This window comes from Triturus cristatus, chromosome 4_1 (assembly GCF_964204655.1).
Source record: "Triturus cristatus chromosome 4_1, aTriCri1.1, whole genome shotgun sequence".
NCBI lineage: Eukaryota > Metazoa > Chordata > Amphibia > Caudata > Salamandridae > Triturus > Triturus cristatus.
Window position 1 is genome coordinate 539,840,805 of NC_140585.1, and position 18,359 is coordinate 539,859,163.

General features: G+C 50.6%; 1 protein-coding gene across 37 annotated transcripts in view; it reads left to right on the forward strand.

Annotated features, from left to right (window-relative positions):
- The window catches only part of PPFIBP1 (PPFIB scaffold protein 1), a 1,024,139-nt gene that overhangs the window by 650,157 nt on the left and 355,623 nt on the right, over positions 1-18,359 (forward strand). For all 37 annotated transcript variants that reach the window (XM_085652838.1, XM_085652839.1, XM_085652808.1 and 34 more), the window contains one exon: positions 14,097-14,208. In XM_085652838.1, the coding sequence (XP_085508964.1) occupies positions 14,097-14,208 (112 nt within the window). The remainder of the gene's footprint in view (positions 1-14,096; positions 14,209-18,359) is intronic.

The window sequence follows — 18,359 nt, forward strand, 5'->3', positions numbered from 1 at the left end:
AAGGCGGCCGCGGCCCTCGGGCTTGAGCTGCCTGCCGTGGCTGTGAGGACTAACATCCTCACTGAGGTGCTTCAGTCTGCCGCATGCTCCTCTGAGCCTCTGCTGCAATTCAATGAGGCCCTCACTGACTTTCTGCAGGGCACCTGGTCCAAGCCTTCCACAGTCCCTCCTGTGGATAGGAACGTTGCCAGGCGCCACCGCCCTGCTCCGGGCGACCCCAGTTTTCTGTCCCAACACCCCACCCCCGAGAGTCTGGTTATCCAGGCCTCGACCTCCCAATCCTCCTTCCCGTCCGCTCCTCCGGACTGGGATTCCAAGAGACTGGAACAGTTCGGTAAGAAGCTGTTCTCCTCGCTCAGTTTAGGCCTGCGGTCTTTAAACACCGCCTGTCTCTTGGACCGTTATTCCTACTCTATGTGGGATACGGTGGAGGACGTGCTACCACTGTGCCCGGAGGAGGCCCGGGCAAGGTTTTCCACGGCTCTGGCCGATGGGAGAGATGCAGCGTGCCATGCAATCCGATGTGGACTCGACACTACGGACTTGCTGGGTAGGGCGATTTCTGCCACGGTGGCGCTTCGACGTCACGCCTGGCTGCGGTCCACGTCCTTTTCAGGGGATGTCCAGAGCACACTCATGAACATGCCTCTTGATGGCGCTTGCCTTTTTGGTGAGAAAGCGGACAGTGCGCTGGCTCGCTTCAAGGACTCCCGGGCTACGGCCACGTCCTTGGGCCTCTCGGCCCCGTGGCCACAAACTTCCGCTTTTCGCTCCTTTCGTGGCCAAGGAAGGGGCACCTCCTCACGTCCGCCTAGCCACCGGCCGCAGAACCAGCCTGCACGCGGTCGCGGACGTGGTTTCCGCCGAGGCGGTACTGGAGGACGACGCGGTCAGTCCACATCCACCCCGGCAGCATCCGCCTCAAAGCCTTCCTAGTCCGTGCTTTCAGGCCCATTCCTCGCCAGTGGGAGGCCGGGTTCGCCATCACCTGCTCCACTGGCGTACCATTACTTCGGACAGGTGGGTGCTGCAAATCGTCCGAAGAGGCTACTCCCTCCCCTTCGAGACGACCCCTCCAGCCATGCCACCGCAGCACCACCGTATCTCGGAGGATCATTTGAATCTTCTGCAAGAGGAAGTTTCGGCCCTCTTGGCCAAAGAGGCCGTCGAGCGCGTTCCGAGCCCAGAAGTAGGTCGTGGTTGTTATTCCCACTACTTTCTGGTTCCCAAGAAGGGCAAAGGAGGCCTACGCCCTATCTTGGACCTCAGGAACGTCAATGCCTTCCTCCGCAAGGAACGGTTCAAAATGTTGAGTTGGACTTGCAGGACGCATATTTCCATATCCCCGTCCTGCCGGCCCACCGGCGTTACCTGCGGTTCACGGTGGGTAGGGAGCACTTTCAGTTCACCGTGCTTCCCTTCGGCCTTACCAGTGCCCCTCGGGTGTTCACGAAAGTGATGGCGGTGGTCGCAGCTCATCTGCGCAGATAAGGGGTTCCGGTCTTCCCCTATCTCGACGACTGGTTGTTGAAGGCAGGCTCGCCCCAGACAGTCGTCTCCCACCTCCAGACTACGGCGGATCTCCTGCATTTGCTGGGATTTTCCATCAATGTGCCGAAGTCACACCTGAGCCCCTCTCAGAAGCTCCTCTTCATCAGAGCAGTTCTCGATTCGGCGCAGTTCCGGGTTCATCCACCGGAACAGCGGGTCCGGGATATACAGGCCCTGATTCCCATCTTTCGGCCTCTTTCCTGGGTTTCGGTCAGGCTAGTGTTGCGGCTTCTGGGGCTGATGGCCTCCTGCATCCTACTAGTGCATCACGCCAGGCGGCGCATGCGGGCTCTGCAGTGGGACATGAAGTTTCAGTGGGCCCAGCATCACGGCAACCTGTCTGACCATGTCTTGATCTCGGAGGGCATTGCACAGCAGTTGCAGTGGTGGCTCACGGACCGCGATTGGGTCATGGGCAAGAGCCTCTCCCTACCCCTACCGGAGCATGTCGTAGTGACGGATGCGTCCCTCCTGGGATGGGGTGGCCATATGGGAGAGGCGGAGATCAGAGGTCTCTGGTCTCCGGCGGAGTCTCACCTCCACATCAACTTGTTGGAGCTGAGAGCGATCCGACTTGCACTGAAAGCCTTCCTTCCCTCTGTCCGGGGAAGTGTCGTGCAGGTGTTCACGGACAACACCACCGCCATGTGGTATTGCAACAAACAGGGCGGGGTGGGGTCGTGGACCCTTTGTCAGGAGGCTCTGCGCCTCTGGACATGGCTGGAACACCAGGGCATCACCCTGGTGGTTCAACATCTTTTGGGCTCTCTGAACGCCAGAGCAGACGAACTCAGCCGCCGGTGCATGATGGATCACGAATGGCGTCTGAACTCCGAGGTGGCTCAAGGTCTCTTTCAGCAGTGGGGAGAGCCTTGGTTAGATCTATTCGCCACCGACGAGAAAGCGCAGTGTCAGCAGTTCTGCACGTTGGAATTTCCAAGGCGGCACTCGCTCTGCGACGCTTTTCGTCGCAAGTGGAGTTGCGGTCTGTTGTATGCCTTTCCGCCTATACCACTTCTGCCCAGAGTGCTGAAGAAGATCAGGCGCGACCGGGCCCAAGTCATCTTGGTGGCTCCGGATTGGGCACGAAGGTACTGGTATCCCGAGCTACTCAGTATGTTGACCGATCCTCCGATACGTCTGCCCCTTCGGGAGGATCTTCTGTCGCAGCAGCAGGGGACGGTCCTCCACCCGAACCTGTCCAGCCTCCACCTCCATGCGTGGAGATTGAGCGGCGGCAGTTGATGCCATTTGACTTGCCTCCTGAAGTCTATGATTTCATTCTGGCAGCCAGGCGTCCCTCCACAAAGACTGTATACGCCTGCCGGTGGAACAAGTTTGTGGCATGGTGCACAGCAAAGGCTGTGGATCACCTTTCCGCCCTTCTTTCTGAGGTTCTCCTCTTTCTTCTTTCTTTGGCCCGGCAGGGCTCTGCCCTGGGCACCTTGAAAGGTTATCTTGCTGCCATCTCTGCATTCTTACGGCTTCCTGATCAGCCCTTTCTTTTCAAGTCCCCTGTAGTGTCACGCTTTCTTAAAGGCATTACTCACACGTTCCCTCTTGTCCCTTTCGTAATGCCTCAGTGGGACTTGAATCTTGTCTTAACATTCCTGATGTGCGCTCCCTTTGAGCCTCTTCACAATTGTCCTCTTCGTCTTCTCACTCTTAAGACTGCTTTCCTGGTAGCCATCACCTCGGCTAGACGGGTGAGTGAGCTCCAGGCTCTATCGTCAAAGCCTCCTTTTCTATCTGTTCATCCGGACAAGGTTGTCCTTCGGCCTCGTCCTTCCTTTCTGCCGAAAGTGGTGACCCCCTTTCATCTTGGGCAATCTGTCACCTTGCCCACCTTCTTTCCGCCTCCGCATCCTTCCAAAGAGGAAGAGCGGCTCCACCGTCTGGACCCAAAACGTGCGCTCTCCTTTTATTTGGACCGCACAAAACAGTTCCGAGTGGACGACCAGCTTTTCGTTGGCTGCGTGGGTGCAAAGAAGGGAAAAGCTGTACACAAACGGACCATCTCCCGGTGGGTCGTTTTGTGTATAAAAATCTGTTATTCCTTGGCAAAAAAGGAACCGCCTGTTGGGCTGCGAGCCCATTTTACTCGGGCCACGGTGGCTACTACTGCTTTGGGACGGGGAGTCCCTTTGCAGGACATCTGTCAGGCGGCGACGTGGGCTTCGCTGCACACGTTTGCCAGGCATTATTGCCTAGACAGCCAAGTGCGGAGGGATGGCTTCTTTGGCCGTTCTGTCCTCCAGGACTTTCTGTTGTGATCTTGGTTCGCAGACCCACCACCGGGGTTGGTATTGCTTGGGTACCTATTCTAAGGTGAGGAATCTAACTAACGTGTTTCTTTCAGATGAACAAGTTACTTACCTTCGGTAACGATGTATCTGTAAGAAACATTAGTTAGTTAGATTCCTCACCGACCCACCCATCCTCCCCGTTCTGCGAACTGACATCTAGGGTTAAGGCTATTCCTTTCAGGGCCCTAGATTTTTTGGCACCAGTGTCGGTCTCTTGCATGGCTCTGCGTTCCTGGCGCGGAAAGCTATGTACAAGAACTGACGTCCGCGCGCGAGGGCGGCGTCTAAGTACTCCGACGTCATTCCGGCGCACGACGCCAACGACGGACGCGGAGCCGCAGACGACGCCTAGCGACGCGCAAGGGGTATTGCTACAAAAATCTTCCGGATCCAGTCTGACGCCTGGGGATATTCTAAGGTGAGGAATCTAACTAACTAATGTTTCTTACAGATACATCGTTACCGAAGGTAAGTAACTCATTCTTTAAGCAAAATAGAGACCCCCTACTAGCATGTCCCCTTTCCGAATGCTTAGCATAACAAGAGTAAACAAAATATCCATCACATTCAAACTCTTTACAAGACCGCGTTTCTTGTAAGCATATCATTAAAGGGTTCATACTTTTCAAATAATTCAATTTTGTTTCATTGGGTCCCAAACCGGCCATATCCTAGAACAGAGTTGCCCGCCCAGGCTACCTCAATAGAGCACTCATTACTGCTTCCGGATGAGTGTTATTCAGGGCTCTTGCAACCCAACTCCACTGGACAAATTCATCTTCTATGTCTGGAGTCTGAGGGGCAACTGCCACATTGGGCACAACGTTTATTGAACATCCCCTGCAGTTCACGGAAACTACTATATCTTTGGAATTGCCCACAGAATACTCGGTATCTGGGCCCAATGCATCTAGTGCCACTGAATTCATAGCCCTAGAAACTTTCAAATTGTAGGTTTTTGGGCTCGCAGTTTAATATTCCTCATATTCATTAACAGGTGTTATATCAAGCCCTCGTTTCAAAAAATGCTCACAATTTTTCAAAACCATGTTGGCCACTATCAGGGAGCAAAAAGTGACCCTAGAATATTGAACAGTGTCATGTACATTAGTCATCACATTTAAAATATCCTTGCTTGCTATCAGCTTTAATGCCTCTAGTTCCGAGAATAAGCTAAGAATGTATCTTCTGTTTACAGGAGTGGATTCATTGTCAAATAACCAGATAAAGTCCACCATGGGAGATAAACTGGTCTGTACCCCATTAGTTTTCTTTGGGGCATCTCTCCAGGGAATCCATAAAGGGGCCCTATCCGTAAAGCTGGCAACTTGTGCCCCACCGTGGTGTCGGATATTCGAGTATTAAGAGTTGAGGTCTCAATGTTTCTATCAGACGGAGATGAGGTCCCTATATGGGTTCTTTTCGGCCCAACCTGCGGAATATTTGGAGTGTGGGACCCTCCCTCTAGGTTGCCGTCCATCCTGGGATCAGTGTAGTCAATGACCCCAGTCCCTGTCTGCAGTGAGGGAACCCCATAACCCATTTGTATTTCCCCTCCTAATGGATCCGCGAACTCATTAGGGGAGGGATGGATTACTTGGAGGGACTGCGACAACCGGGTTAGAGGAAATACTCCCGGTCCAGAGTCCCCCAAACTCCTAATTAATGCCATGGGCGCTCTGCTGGATTCTCTTGGGTTGTCATCTGCTAATGATGTTTTAGGGCCTCCCTTCTCCGTTATTAAATGTGTATCGTTCTGGCTTTCCAAAATCCGGGAAAAGTGCAATTTTGACACTTTACGTTTGGAGAATTGTCTCCTTTTTTATGTTTCTTTTTCATATTTTTACCCTTATGTTTTGATAATAGGCTATCCCTCTTACCTACTTTCTGTCCTCCTTTCCATAGCAAAGTGGAGGAGTACACCTGAGTGGTAGTAGGAGAGATTGACTCCTCCCCCTCCCCACCTGCTTAATTTGCTTAACATGGCCCCTGATTTTCTCAATTTCTCCAGCACCCCCCATTCTAACCTTCTTAAACAGAGGCAAGATTTTCAAGATGGACTTCTCCTAAGGGGGACTCAGTTCGGGCTCCTCAAATAGTTTACTTAAATATAACTCTTCCTTTTCAAGCTTACATACGGGAGCCGGGGGGGCACCAGGAAAAGAGGAGTTCCTGCCTGTACGGAGACATCTCTCGACTCTCCCGCAGGAAGGTATAGTGCAGGCCTATCACTTGGCCGTTCTCCCAACTGGGGGAGGATCGTAGGGATGGGTTTAGTAGTAAGACTTATTCACCTTTTGCACTTCAAATAGCATTACAGAAATCATTTACAGTATGTAGTCAGAACTCAGTACAGATTTCTCTAATAAGGACAGTATGGAATTTAACATTTTTTAAATGCAGATAAGGTATTCTGAGGGCGCACCCTCTCTCATTTCCCCATTTCAGTTGAGAATCAGGCAAGAATACATCATGGGCAGACTCCATAGAGGTACCAATCAGATGACTTGTACTACAATATAAGCGAGGCATAAAAGACGCCTTGGAGAGGAACTTACAATTGGAGTATTTTCTCCCCTGTGTCCACTCATTAACTGATTGTCCTTATGCCTACAGTAAAGATGGTCCCCCCAGTCCCTTTTTTGAGCTTCTATATCAATGTCCGGGAGTGTAAAGTCTTCCCCTGGCGATGACTCTTCACATAACTTTACCTTCTCCACCATGAGAGCGCCAAGGCTATCATCCGGGCCGCCGTCCCCGCCTGATCCCTTATGGAAGTCTGCCCAAGTTGGTGAAATAACCGGTATAATCTCAATCATACTATCATTCCTTGACTGGTTTGTCCTGTTTGATAAGGTGATTGGCTGACTCTGCTGGCTGGCAAAAAGATCAGAATCCAAAGGAGCACCGGGAGATGCGTCAAACGGTTGCTCACTGGAGCCATCCTCTACTCTTTCAGTAATCTGATCCAGAGACTGAGGCCCTCCACTAGACTGCAGCTGGCACCCAGCAAGGCTACCTTGAAGTTCCAGCGAATCTGCGAGAGGCAATGAAGAAGAGGCTGAAGGCGTTACAGGATGAAAATTAAAGGTCTGGCCTTTCGATGAGCACTACTTTCTTTAATGATCTTCCCGATATTCCACCCCGACGTTGCCGCACGCTGCCCACTTTTTTATTGTTATTAGTAATGTATTTAATTTACAGAGCGGTCCACCTTAACTATAGCGGCCATGCTTATTCATTTATTTAATTTACAGCTCTGGCCCCTTTCACTTTAGCGGCTGCACTTATTTATTTATTGAATTTACAGCACGGTCTGCTTTCACTTTAGCGGCTGCGCTAAAGAACGTTACTCCAGTATTGGAACTTTCATAGATTCCCATAGCTTGTATCATTCCCCGTCATTGGAATGGGAGTCTCGGTAAACAAAATAACATAGCAGTAGGTACAAAAGAGAAAGAAAAAGGCCCAGGCCTCATTCCCTTTTGTAGCATATCCACCTCTTTTTGTAAAAGAGACCAAAATAAAGCAACTGCCAATCAGATTAGCCTCACCCCACAGAACCCTCCTGAGAGAACCTCAGAACCTCATATTTTCTACCGCACGTTGTGCTTAGGGAATCTCCTTTGAGCTCTGCTCTAGTTGACTACTTTTTTCAACATTTTTTCTTCAGAACTGTTTGGTATTTCATTCAGAAATGTCTGACAAGGAGAAGAAATCCCTTTTCAAGGCTTGTTCCACCTGTGGCAAGAAGAGGCTGTATGTGGAGGACAGGCATAAGGACTGCATTTATTGCCTGTACCCGGATCATAAGGCAGCGGACTGCAAGATCTGCCGCACCTTCTCTACGAAGACCCTCCGGGACCGTGAGGGTCGCCTTCTCACTTGGCTCCAGAAGGTAAAGTCGAGGAAGGAAACTGTCAAGTGACAGTGAGGACTCATCATCTGGCACCTCATCTCGAAGTTCAGTGAAAAGGGGTAGGGCTTCCCCTTCACCATCCTCCGAACGTCCTGTTAAGGCCTCAAAAAAGACTCCCCGTGAGTCTGAGATCCGAAGTCCGAGTAAATCTCCTCACCACGGTGCAAAGAAGAGGGAAGGACTATCTGCAGCTGCAGCAGTAGTGGAGTCTGCTAAAACTTTAAAAAGCCCTCTTCTCTATCTTCTGAGTTGTCAGAGAAAGATTCCAGATCGTCGACGACGCTGCAGAAGGCTCCGTCGACGAAGACATCACAATCTCAGGTGAAAAAAGTTCCACAGACTAAGGGCTCGTCGACGGTACCTTCTAGCCACATATCGACATCCGTGTCGACGAAGGTAGCGGCGACGACTGTGTTGTCCACAAGAGCAATTAAGACGTTGACGACGACGGCAGGAGTGTCGACGGTCTCGTCGACGCCAGTGTCGACGACGCCCATCTCTTTGTCGAAGATTCAACCGTTGACGGTGGATCTTCTGTCGACGACCTCATCGACGATGGTTTCTTTTACAACCCCATCGCCGACGGTACCGTCGACGACATCTTCTTCGACGGAGAGGATTACTATTTCCTTTAAGAGAATAACGCCTGATACGACGTCTCCAAGGAGGGTTACCCCCTTGCCTCCCGCACTGTTACTCGAGGAAGAAGAGGACTCTGACGTGGATGATCAGGATTCTTGTGGCTATGCCCATAACCCCTCACAATTGTTGGTAAAATGTCAGGACACTGATTCTGTGGGCGAATACACTCATGGGTACTCCTACCTGCAATCCTATCGTCGTCAGGAAAGCTCAGGCCAGGTGATGGTTTCAGTCCCTTCTTCCCTCCTGGCAGATCTCCAGGGAATGTTGCAGGATTATAGGAAGAGGTTTTCTCAAGCTACTCCTTCTCCATCTTCGTCTTTCTCTGCAGTACATGCTGTGCCTACACCATCGGCTTCTGCAGTGTTTTCTCCGGGAGAACCATCCCAGATGGTTTCACAGCCACAGGTATCCAGCCCAGGTATACGTCCAGTGGTCCAAGATGATCAGGATGATTCCTCGGACGAGGATCATGACGATGGCAACAGGTCTAACCAGTGTATAGAGTGGGAGGATTATGTGATCCTGGAACCAGCTTCACCTACTCCGGATCCTGTGGGTTCTCCCCCGGCAGACAATGGGGGATTTCACAAACTGATGGAAAGAGCCTCCAGTAGATTCAAACTTCCTATGCCTTCAAATGGAATGCTTCCTTTATGATTTTAAGGAGCCCTAAAGGAAAGTGGTCCGTTCCATTCCCATTGTCAGCCATGTCTGGGACGAGGGTTTGAAGGCAATGAAGAACACGGCTACTGTTATTCCAGTTTTGCCACGCCTGGAGAAGAAGTACAAGGCGCCTGAGGAAAGTCCAGCGTCCTTGATAGGTCAACCGAAGCAGGATTCGGTAATATCGCAGGCGGCGCAAAGAAAGTCACGCAATCCTTCTGCACCCCTGACAACTCCTCCCGATTAAAGAAGACAGGCGCCTTGATAATGCGGGGAAAAGTGGGTCGGAGATTGGACTGACGCAACATTTTCTTGGAAGAAATGGCGCGTTGTAGTGACCATGGTTTTTAGGATCTTGGGGACCTCCAGATAACCTGGGAGGATGGGGAAAACACGCTACCGTTCCCTTTGACAATAGGCGTAAGTTAAAAGGACTGGGGAGTGGTCCGATATGCCCCGAGGTCTAATTTCAATCCTGTCCACGTTCTTCAGACTATCTGGGGATGCAAGAAAATAGACTATTCTGGATAAACTATCATGCACGCTAGAGTGAAAGGTGAATTGACGCGCCGTAGGGTGGCGGTACCGCCACACGTCCGCCAATCCCAATGCATCCAAAAAACTCCCCAGCTGCGACCCCCCTCGAGGTTGCTCCCTTGCGGGGTTTCTGTCTAATGTCCCATCTATCCTGGCATTGAAGTCCCCCCTATTAATAATTCTCCTGTTGGTAGGTCAAGAAGGAACTTGCTGAGTGCCGGAAGTGTAACTGCATGTAGCGCCGGGGGAATGTAAACTGACACTATATTGATTGGGTGCCCTTCCCACTGTCCCACAATAGCTGCAAAGCGACCACCCCTCTCCGTTACCGTTCTGTGTATTATGAGTGGTGACTGCTTTTGCACTAAAATACCCACTCCTCTGGAGCCAGTTGTAAATTCTGAGTGGACTGCCATCCTGAACCCCCACCGGTCCATTGCCCGACGGGCGGTGCCAGTGAGGTGTGTCTCCTGCAACATGACCACCGCCGGGGAGCTGCGCTTAAGATACTGCAGGACTAACCCTCTTTTAATTTTGTCCCCCAGTCCATGCACGTTCCACGTCACCAGCGCCAAAGTGGCCATCTGCGTGCCGGGAGCGCGCTCTCGCTCAGGGGTCCGTGTATCTGGTGCCGCCATTGCTAATATGTGTATGGAACGTATCCAGCCCACGCGGGCCGTGCCGTTGCCACCCTGTGCCCTGGAAAATGTTACCTATTTGTGCCTGCGTGGTGCACACTACCAACAAAACTCGGAACCAAAACAGCAAATCCCTTCCCTCCACCCCCCTCCCTGCTTAGCGGACTTAGAACTACCCGCCACCCCAACATTGCAGAGCGCTTAATCCCCAATCCCTATAACAGTACTTGCGGTTCGGGGGTGAGAAGTCCGGGGAACAGCGCAGTCTCCCCCTCCTTGAAGTATATTGTTCATCCGAGGTTCGTCGCCGCCTCCCAGCCAGGCCCCCGGCCGGGCCCCGCTGCGTCCCCCCGTGTTAGCCCCTGGGAGCCCCCTGGGAGGCCAGGTGTGCCACTCTGTGTAATGTCCCTTGTGATCAGTCTTTAGCCTCCAATCCAGGGGCGCTCTCTTCGTCCTGTTCCTGACTGCTCTCCTCGGGTTGCCTCTCCGTCCTTCGCCGTTGCTGAGCTCTTCCAGATCGTCCGGATCCGTCCCTTCGCCGCCATCCCTCGAGCCACTCATGAGCCTCGTCCGGAGTGTCAAAAAACCAGGTCTTTCCCTCCGCCACCACGCGCAGTTTTGCCAGATATAACATGGAATAGGGAACTTCTCTGCGTCAAAGCTCTTTTTTTAACCTCCAGGAAGCTCCTACGGCGCTTGGCGACAGCCGCCGTATAGTCCGGAAAGAATGAGAATACCGAGTTCTGGATGTGAAGTGGTGGGGCCACTCTTGCTGCTTGCAGTATAGCATCCCGGTCGCGGAAATTGAATAACCGGGCCAGGATTGGTCGAGGTGGTGCCCTAGGTTTAGGCCTGCCGCCCGGCACCCTGTGCGCCGTTTCTACTGAGAAACAGGCCGAAAGCCCCCTGGGTTGGAGTCTTGTTTTAATCAGGTCCTCGACATAAAGGTCCATGGCCGGCCCCCCCTTCGCTTTCGGGTACATCCGTAAGGCGGACATTGTTGCGACGGGAACGCCCCTCCTGGTCATCCAACTTCTCCGCCATTAGCTTGTTTTCAGTCTCCAGGAGGCGAACTTTTTTAATTAACGCTGCTGTGTCACCTGCCAGGGTTTTCGTTACCTGTTCCACCTCCGTGACTCTCACAGACATTTTCTGGAAGTCGGCCTGCAAAATGGAGACATCTGTGGAGATGGTGCCCACCGTTGATTTTACATCGGCCAGAGCGGCCATTATGTCTTCCAACGTCACCTTTGGAGTTTTCTCTGCCTCCGGGGTTTTATCTGACACCTCCCTGCGGTCCGCCGAGTCTTTCGCGTAAGCATACTTGTCCAGTTTGCCTTGGGAGGCCGCGTGCTGGCCCCTGCCCCCCATCTACGCCTGAGTTATTCTGCGCCGGTTGGTAGTCGCCGCCGCCAGCCGTTGGAGCTTACCTCCACACGCGGCCTGTCGATTTTCCCACCGCGCAGAGTTCTGTATGTGGCTGGGGTCCGGCGGCCAAAGGTGTCGTTTTCTTTTGAAATTTACTGTCCACGTGGGGGGGGGGGGGTCCCTCCACCTGATCCGGCGACCCCCGACAGCCGCTCCGCGCGCCAGTGCAGCTACCACACACCGAGACCCCCAGTCGTGGCGACGGTAGTTTTTTTTCTGGCCCCCTGTGTCCCGCAGCCGGGTCCACGTTGCTCAGGTAGAAGAGGGCCCCTATTGACGGGGTCCGGGGGGAAGGGGCTTCCCGCTAAGTCCACCGAACTCTTCTCCTCCGCCGGTGGGTGCCCTTACATGCTTCTCCAGCACCCTGCTAGTGTCAGTTTGTAAGTCCACCCGGGGCAGGGGTCCGATTCCACCCCCGATCCGCCCTCACTCACTGATCTTTCCTCTCACTCCATGGGGCACCGCATCAGCAGGGCACACGACCACCCTGTAATCGGAGCTCCTCTGGGCTTGCCTCCCCACCAAACCTGCAGGATCCAGCGTCGCGGGCGTTTCTCTCCCAGCCGCTCCTGAATATACTGCCTCCCAAGGGGGGAGGGAGGGGTGCGAGCCAGTACCCACGAGTGCGAGCCCTGCCCGCGCCGCACCTTCCCCCGCCGACGACACCGCCACCGCCAAGAGCACCTCCGCAGCCGAGGGCCGCACGCCTCACGCCAGGCTCAGGAGTCAGGACAGTCCCCGGCTTAGGTTTCCCGGTTAGGCCGCTCCGTCTCACCCGGTCTCTCTGGCGTCTCACGCGGCGCAGGCACTCAGGAAGTCGACCGATCGGGTCAGCGGCGATTCCGGTCAGCGCTGGCCACCTTCAAGGGCGGATTATATCGCGGATCATGCACGGATGGTGAGGGGAGTCTACCTCGTCCCCGGAGCTAGTTTATTCCGCGGCCATCTTCATCCGGCGGCAAGCCACGCCCCTCATTATATATATTTTTAACACTGCACATTGTTGCATTCACCATCCTGACTAGCCCTTAGTCACCTCCTAGAAACATTACATGCAGCCAGCCCAGTGGTCTTGTACCACCCCTGCATACAGACCCTGCCTGACAACTAAACCATCCCCCAGGTTTATCACAGTCCTAAATAGACCCTTGTACCCTGTGTAGGGTCAAAACGCCGTCAACACTAACTAAAGACAGAACTTTTTATTTGTAAACTATATTTATGCAATGTAACTGACTGTCTTTCAAAACAATACCAGTATTCTATTCATCCTCACATAACTAGTCACTTTCCCTCTTTGTTTTTTTTTTATACTTGCGGTTTCTTGGGAAATATCTCACCACTCACTTGACTGTGATTGTTTGGTTGCTACATTTTATGGCTATTAAAATTCAATTTGGACGAATTGAATATCCCAATGAAATACGGATTGTTTTCCATCTGTTTTGTGTAGATTAATTTCTATCATAATTGTTTCTGTCCTAATTGAATTGTTATGATTTTGATTGACTCCATACATGATTTCCCTGCCCTATTATTTTGTGCTTTTTCAAAAATTAGTTCCATGTGAACGCTTGCTCTAAGTTTATTCATGAATTGAAATGTTCTGCAACTAACTCAACAATTTCAAGAACTCTGTGCAAGTGTCTTAATTTAATATTTTGCACTAGTACACTAAACATCTACCAAGTCAACCTTAGAATGTTTTTCCTACTATAAGAGGAAAAAGCTGGTTATGCAGAACTCCACATAAGATGTTTCTACTAATAAACAAAAATTTAGATTCAAGCTCATTATGAAATGGCTTTATCAGGGATTGTTCAAGTTTTATTTGCTTTCCGTTTAGCTGGGGGACACAAGTCAGCATTAGCTTTCGTCTGTTTTTGGGTGGCCCGATTTCTGAAGGTTAACCTATAATTCAGTACTGTTTCGTATCACGAGGGCTTGAATGTACCGAAAAAGGGTAAAACATTCAAATTTGTTCCAAACAGGTGCCTTAAAATATATCTTGCTCAGGGCCCCACAAAGCCTCAAGTGGTTGAGCAGTCAGCCACCTTCCTGCTGGTCAATAACAAGCCTTCTAGCTCCCTGTTATAGCTTCACTGTTCCTGACTTTAAGCTGCAGCCTGCACACTTGTATGATCTCTTGTACCATGCATACCCATAGATTTTGTATAGAAATAGATTTGATTAGTCTTTTGTTACTTAAAAAAAGAACACCATATAAATTGGGTTTTTTTCTTCTCCATTTGTTACTTTCAGAGAAGCCTCATCCTAGCTAGTCTATCAGCAATAGCTGTCTTAGAGAGGAATCCAGAGATTTCATGTCAACAATATGATAGGTGATAATGGGCATTGTGTCCTACACAATAAGAATAAATAATGTTCCTTATTTTCTTGTTCCTCCAGGAGCTTGGAATAAAGCATCTGCTGCATCGGAAGAAACTTCAGCTAGCCCTTCAGTCTTTGGGGTCTGAGGAGGAGAGCAACTACGGAAAGCTGGATTACAACTGGGTCACTAGTAAGGCCTTGACTATGTTAACTCAAGTTTCTTAAAACCAGTTTTTTGACCACCTATCAAACTTGAACTCCGTTCCTGTGCACATTTATGAATTTCTGTTCATGTTTATTAATGGCTCAAATATTTATTCCAATAGATTTAATTTAAAACAATCAATACATAATTAAGGATCAAGATATTAGGAAGGAATGAAAAGGGATGTCTGATATAATTTTCAGGGAAAATTGCAGCATATAACTGAAGATTTCTCCTGCAAGCGGGACTCTTACATTTGACCACGTTCTCCATCTTTTCTGCCCCCTTTCTCTGCTGATGGTAAACTTCAGCTCTTGCTTGGTCTCAAGTATACTGAATCTCTCCCTCTTGATTTAAAGTCTTCATCTGATATCAGCTCTCCAAAGGCTGCACATTCGCCATGACCATCTGTCTCCAGGATGCTGCAGCAATAATACCTTTCTTAAAGGTTTTCTTAATGATGTGCTAATAAAATCTGGATTCATTTGTCCAGCGGAAGCCTTTTACATGTGTGCATTCTGCATATTCTACTGCCACCTTATGACTAGATAGTAATCTTTTTAAATGTTTAGGAACATTGCATGGGAATCATCTGATGGTGTGCTGGTATTTAGACTGTCATCGCCTTACCACGGCGCCCCAGTAAAGTTTGCTGAAGCCAGTAAAGTTTTAGTGAAAAGTCTGTCTCTCACTCTGTAAAAAACCCAAAACCAAAGCTTACAGGGATGTTATAGTTCGCTTCAGATTTTAAATGCACAAAATTATAGAATTTCAGCAGTTCTAGTTATCTCAAGTAACCATAACTCAAGCCGTAAGGTAACTATAACTCGCACCCCAGTTTCTCATCAATAATTTCACTGCAAATGTTGCAGTAATATTATTATGAATGAGGTCATAGAAGATGTAATGACTTATCTAGTCTGTGGGGTAATTAGCACTGCATGGTGAGGATGTGAGTTATAATTACTTAAGATAACAATAACTGCTGAATTTCTATGGTTTTGTTTGTAAAATCTGAACCTAACTATGTCCCTGTAACCTTTGTTTTTTTTAGTGAATATCTAATGTTTTTGAAAATTATATTTCCTAAGTAGAACACCCCTGTTTAAGTATTTGTGTATTTTAAGTGAATTTTTACAGTTTAATGGTATTTACTAACTATAATGTCCTTGTAACCTTTGATTTTTTTTTTTTGTGTGTGTGTGAATTTCTAGTTTATTTTAAAATCCAAAGTTATATTTAATTACCATACGTTAATCCAGCTGCCACTGCGCATGGCCTTTGGCGGGCCACGCCCTGTATCAGCCACCGCAAGCAGCCAACCCCATGCCAGGCCTGCAGGGTTTGGCCTGTGTCCAGCCCCCCAAAGGCAGCCAACCCATGAGGGGGACACGGAGCCCCTACCTCCCCAACCCCCAGGCCAATTTCCGGCCCTAGGGACCCCATCTCTAGGGCCGTCAAATTGTAAATGGGGAGGTGGCATGTAGACCCCCTCCGCAGACAGATTTTTGGTCCAGGCGACCCCTTCTCTCGGGGCTTGGCTATATAAAAGGGGACAGGGGCACACAGCACACCTCCCCGGGCCAATTTGGCCCCGGGGACCGCATCCCCCGGGACCCTACATCTTTTCAAGTGAAAAGTCGGGCACGCAGCTCATTTCCCATGGCCAATATCGACTCTGGGAACTCCATCCCGTTAAACCTGGCCAATTAAAAATGGGAGGGGCGATTTTGGCCCCAGGACCCAGCCAATGAAGGATGGGTGCCCAGGAGCCCACCCAGGGCATCCACTGCATCATTGTTAAGGGCCACCTGGGGAGCCCCAATGCCCTCATGGTCTCAGTTTGCTCTCTATCTCCACCCAGAACAGCATTGCTCCCACCCACAGGAGCAGCTAAAACCGCAGCTTCCTGCAGGCTAGAGCAGTATTTTCATGAGTTTCAGTGTTGGCAGGGAAACAGACAAAGTCCACTCCCAGCGGGCAGGAGCATTTGTCATGCTCTTGTCCTCTGGGAGCAGCTTGGCAGGAGCTGTGAAATTGCGGGCAGGGAAACCTCTATGTCCTAGGGTTGGGCACCCTGGGACCTTCCTTGGCACCTGCCATGAGGGGCCCCCTCCCATTTGTCTGCATGGCTGAGTCCTGAGGTTTGGGGTCCCTGGGGTCAAAATCGGCCCAGGAAGGGGTCTGCATGCCCCCCACCTCCCCTTCATATTTCACAACCTGGCCAGGGATGGGGGTGTGGGGGGAGGAGTCCCCTGGGCAGAAATCGACTCAGGAGGGGGCCACATGCCCCCCTCCCATGATGAAATAAGGCTGGGCCCCTGAGGATGGGAACCATGGGGCTGAAAGTGGCCTGGGGGGCAATGTGTGCCCCTCTTGCCCTATGTATTAAATAATGAATTCACCCCCGGACCTGACCTACCTTTGGGGGAGCTAGTAAAACACCAGCACAGAATGCTGCGCATCTGTTTTAACATTTTTGTCTCCCACCACCAGGTTTAGGGGGTCAGGGTATACCTACCCTGCCCCCTTGTCTTTTATTAATGTTTTTTCTTGCAACTTGGCCGAGTCCCAAGATGCATGCCACCACTTCCTAATGATGTGGTGCCAGCCAATCAGATCTCACCATTAGATCTTTCGGATCCGTTGAGTCTGCGTTCCTACATACACAAACATCTTTTTTCTTTAATAAATCCAAAACTACTGAACGGATTTACACCAAATTACAACAAGCATTGGCATAGCCAATAGGTCTCGCCTTTGGGACCTTATAAGTGTTTAGCCATGCAACAGTTGCATAACTAAATACTTATAAGGTCCCAAAAGCGAGACCTATTGGCTATGCAAAGCGGCCCTGCGGCCGCGAAAGTGAAAGTGATCGCTATCACGATCAAACATCAAAGCAATCGCGGTAAAAGTCGCGCGCCCGCGCACATGCGCTGTAGCTCTAGGCTGGCCTGGTAGCACTTTTTGGAGCCCTCTCAATAAGTCTCGCCAGACCAGCGCATGCGCTGGGTCATGCGAGACCTAAAAAGGGCTCTTTGTGGCCGAACAGCTAGCTGTCTGCCAAATTTGGTGTGATTCCGTTCAGTTGTTTGGGTTGTAGTTGTGTCTAAAATCCCTATGGGAAGTTGCATGGTGAAAACCCGTTTTGGGACCCGCCCCTTTTTCTCTGCCCCTTGACGAATTGCCCCGAAACTCTCTTGACAGCAGCTGAAGTGATGGGCGTACTAGTTTTGAAAGTTTTGTAAAAATTCATCAAACGGCTCCAACGTTTAGCTCCACAATCAACCAAACACTGGCACACAGCCAATTCTGTTGGCCTTCTAGCAAGATACGATCATGCCCACCAGGACAAAATGGAGGTGATCCTCCAATATGTCCCTGAAGAGCATTGTAAAAGAAGTGGGAGATAGTTTCTGAGGGCAAGCTGATATCCAATACCCTATTCGCTGTGCCGTAGATGCGGCTGACACCACTGCCAGAGGGATAAATTCTAGTATCTCTTGCTGTAAGCCAGACGTTCAGCAGAACCTGGTGTACATGCCCTTTCATGATGAGCACCTCTCTGTTCAACAAGTGGACCAAGTTTAGAAAAGATCAAATGGGATATGGAGACAGCCAAAGCAATAGGGGGCACTGGAACCACCAGCTCCCTGCAGCTCCTTTCGCCCCATCCCACAATGTGGAGGCTCAAAGACCACCTACCCTGAAACCGCCACGTCCTATCGGCACTCCGAAAGCCAGCAATTCTCTCCCTGGAGTTATTTTAGAGGGTCCTATAGAGAGAGCAATTCCAGAGGCAAGTATAGCTCTACAATTTCCAACAAACGCGGACTTGCTTCTTCTCCTCCTCTCCCACCCCCGATCACACAACATCTCTCGGGCTCCACTACACAGATTTTTTACCCATGTGGTAAATTGTCACCTCAGACCAGTGCGTATTGGACATTACCCAACATCATTATCTACAGCTTACTTCCAAGCCTCCCACCATTCCACCTCGCGAACACATCTTCTCACCTGAACATCAAAGGCTGCTCACGGAGGAGGTTAAAGTCCTCCTTCTCAATGGGGCTATACAATCCGTACCCCATTCTGGCGCTCAGGCCCCTAAACGAATACATCCTGTCAGA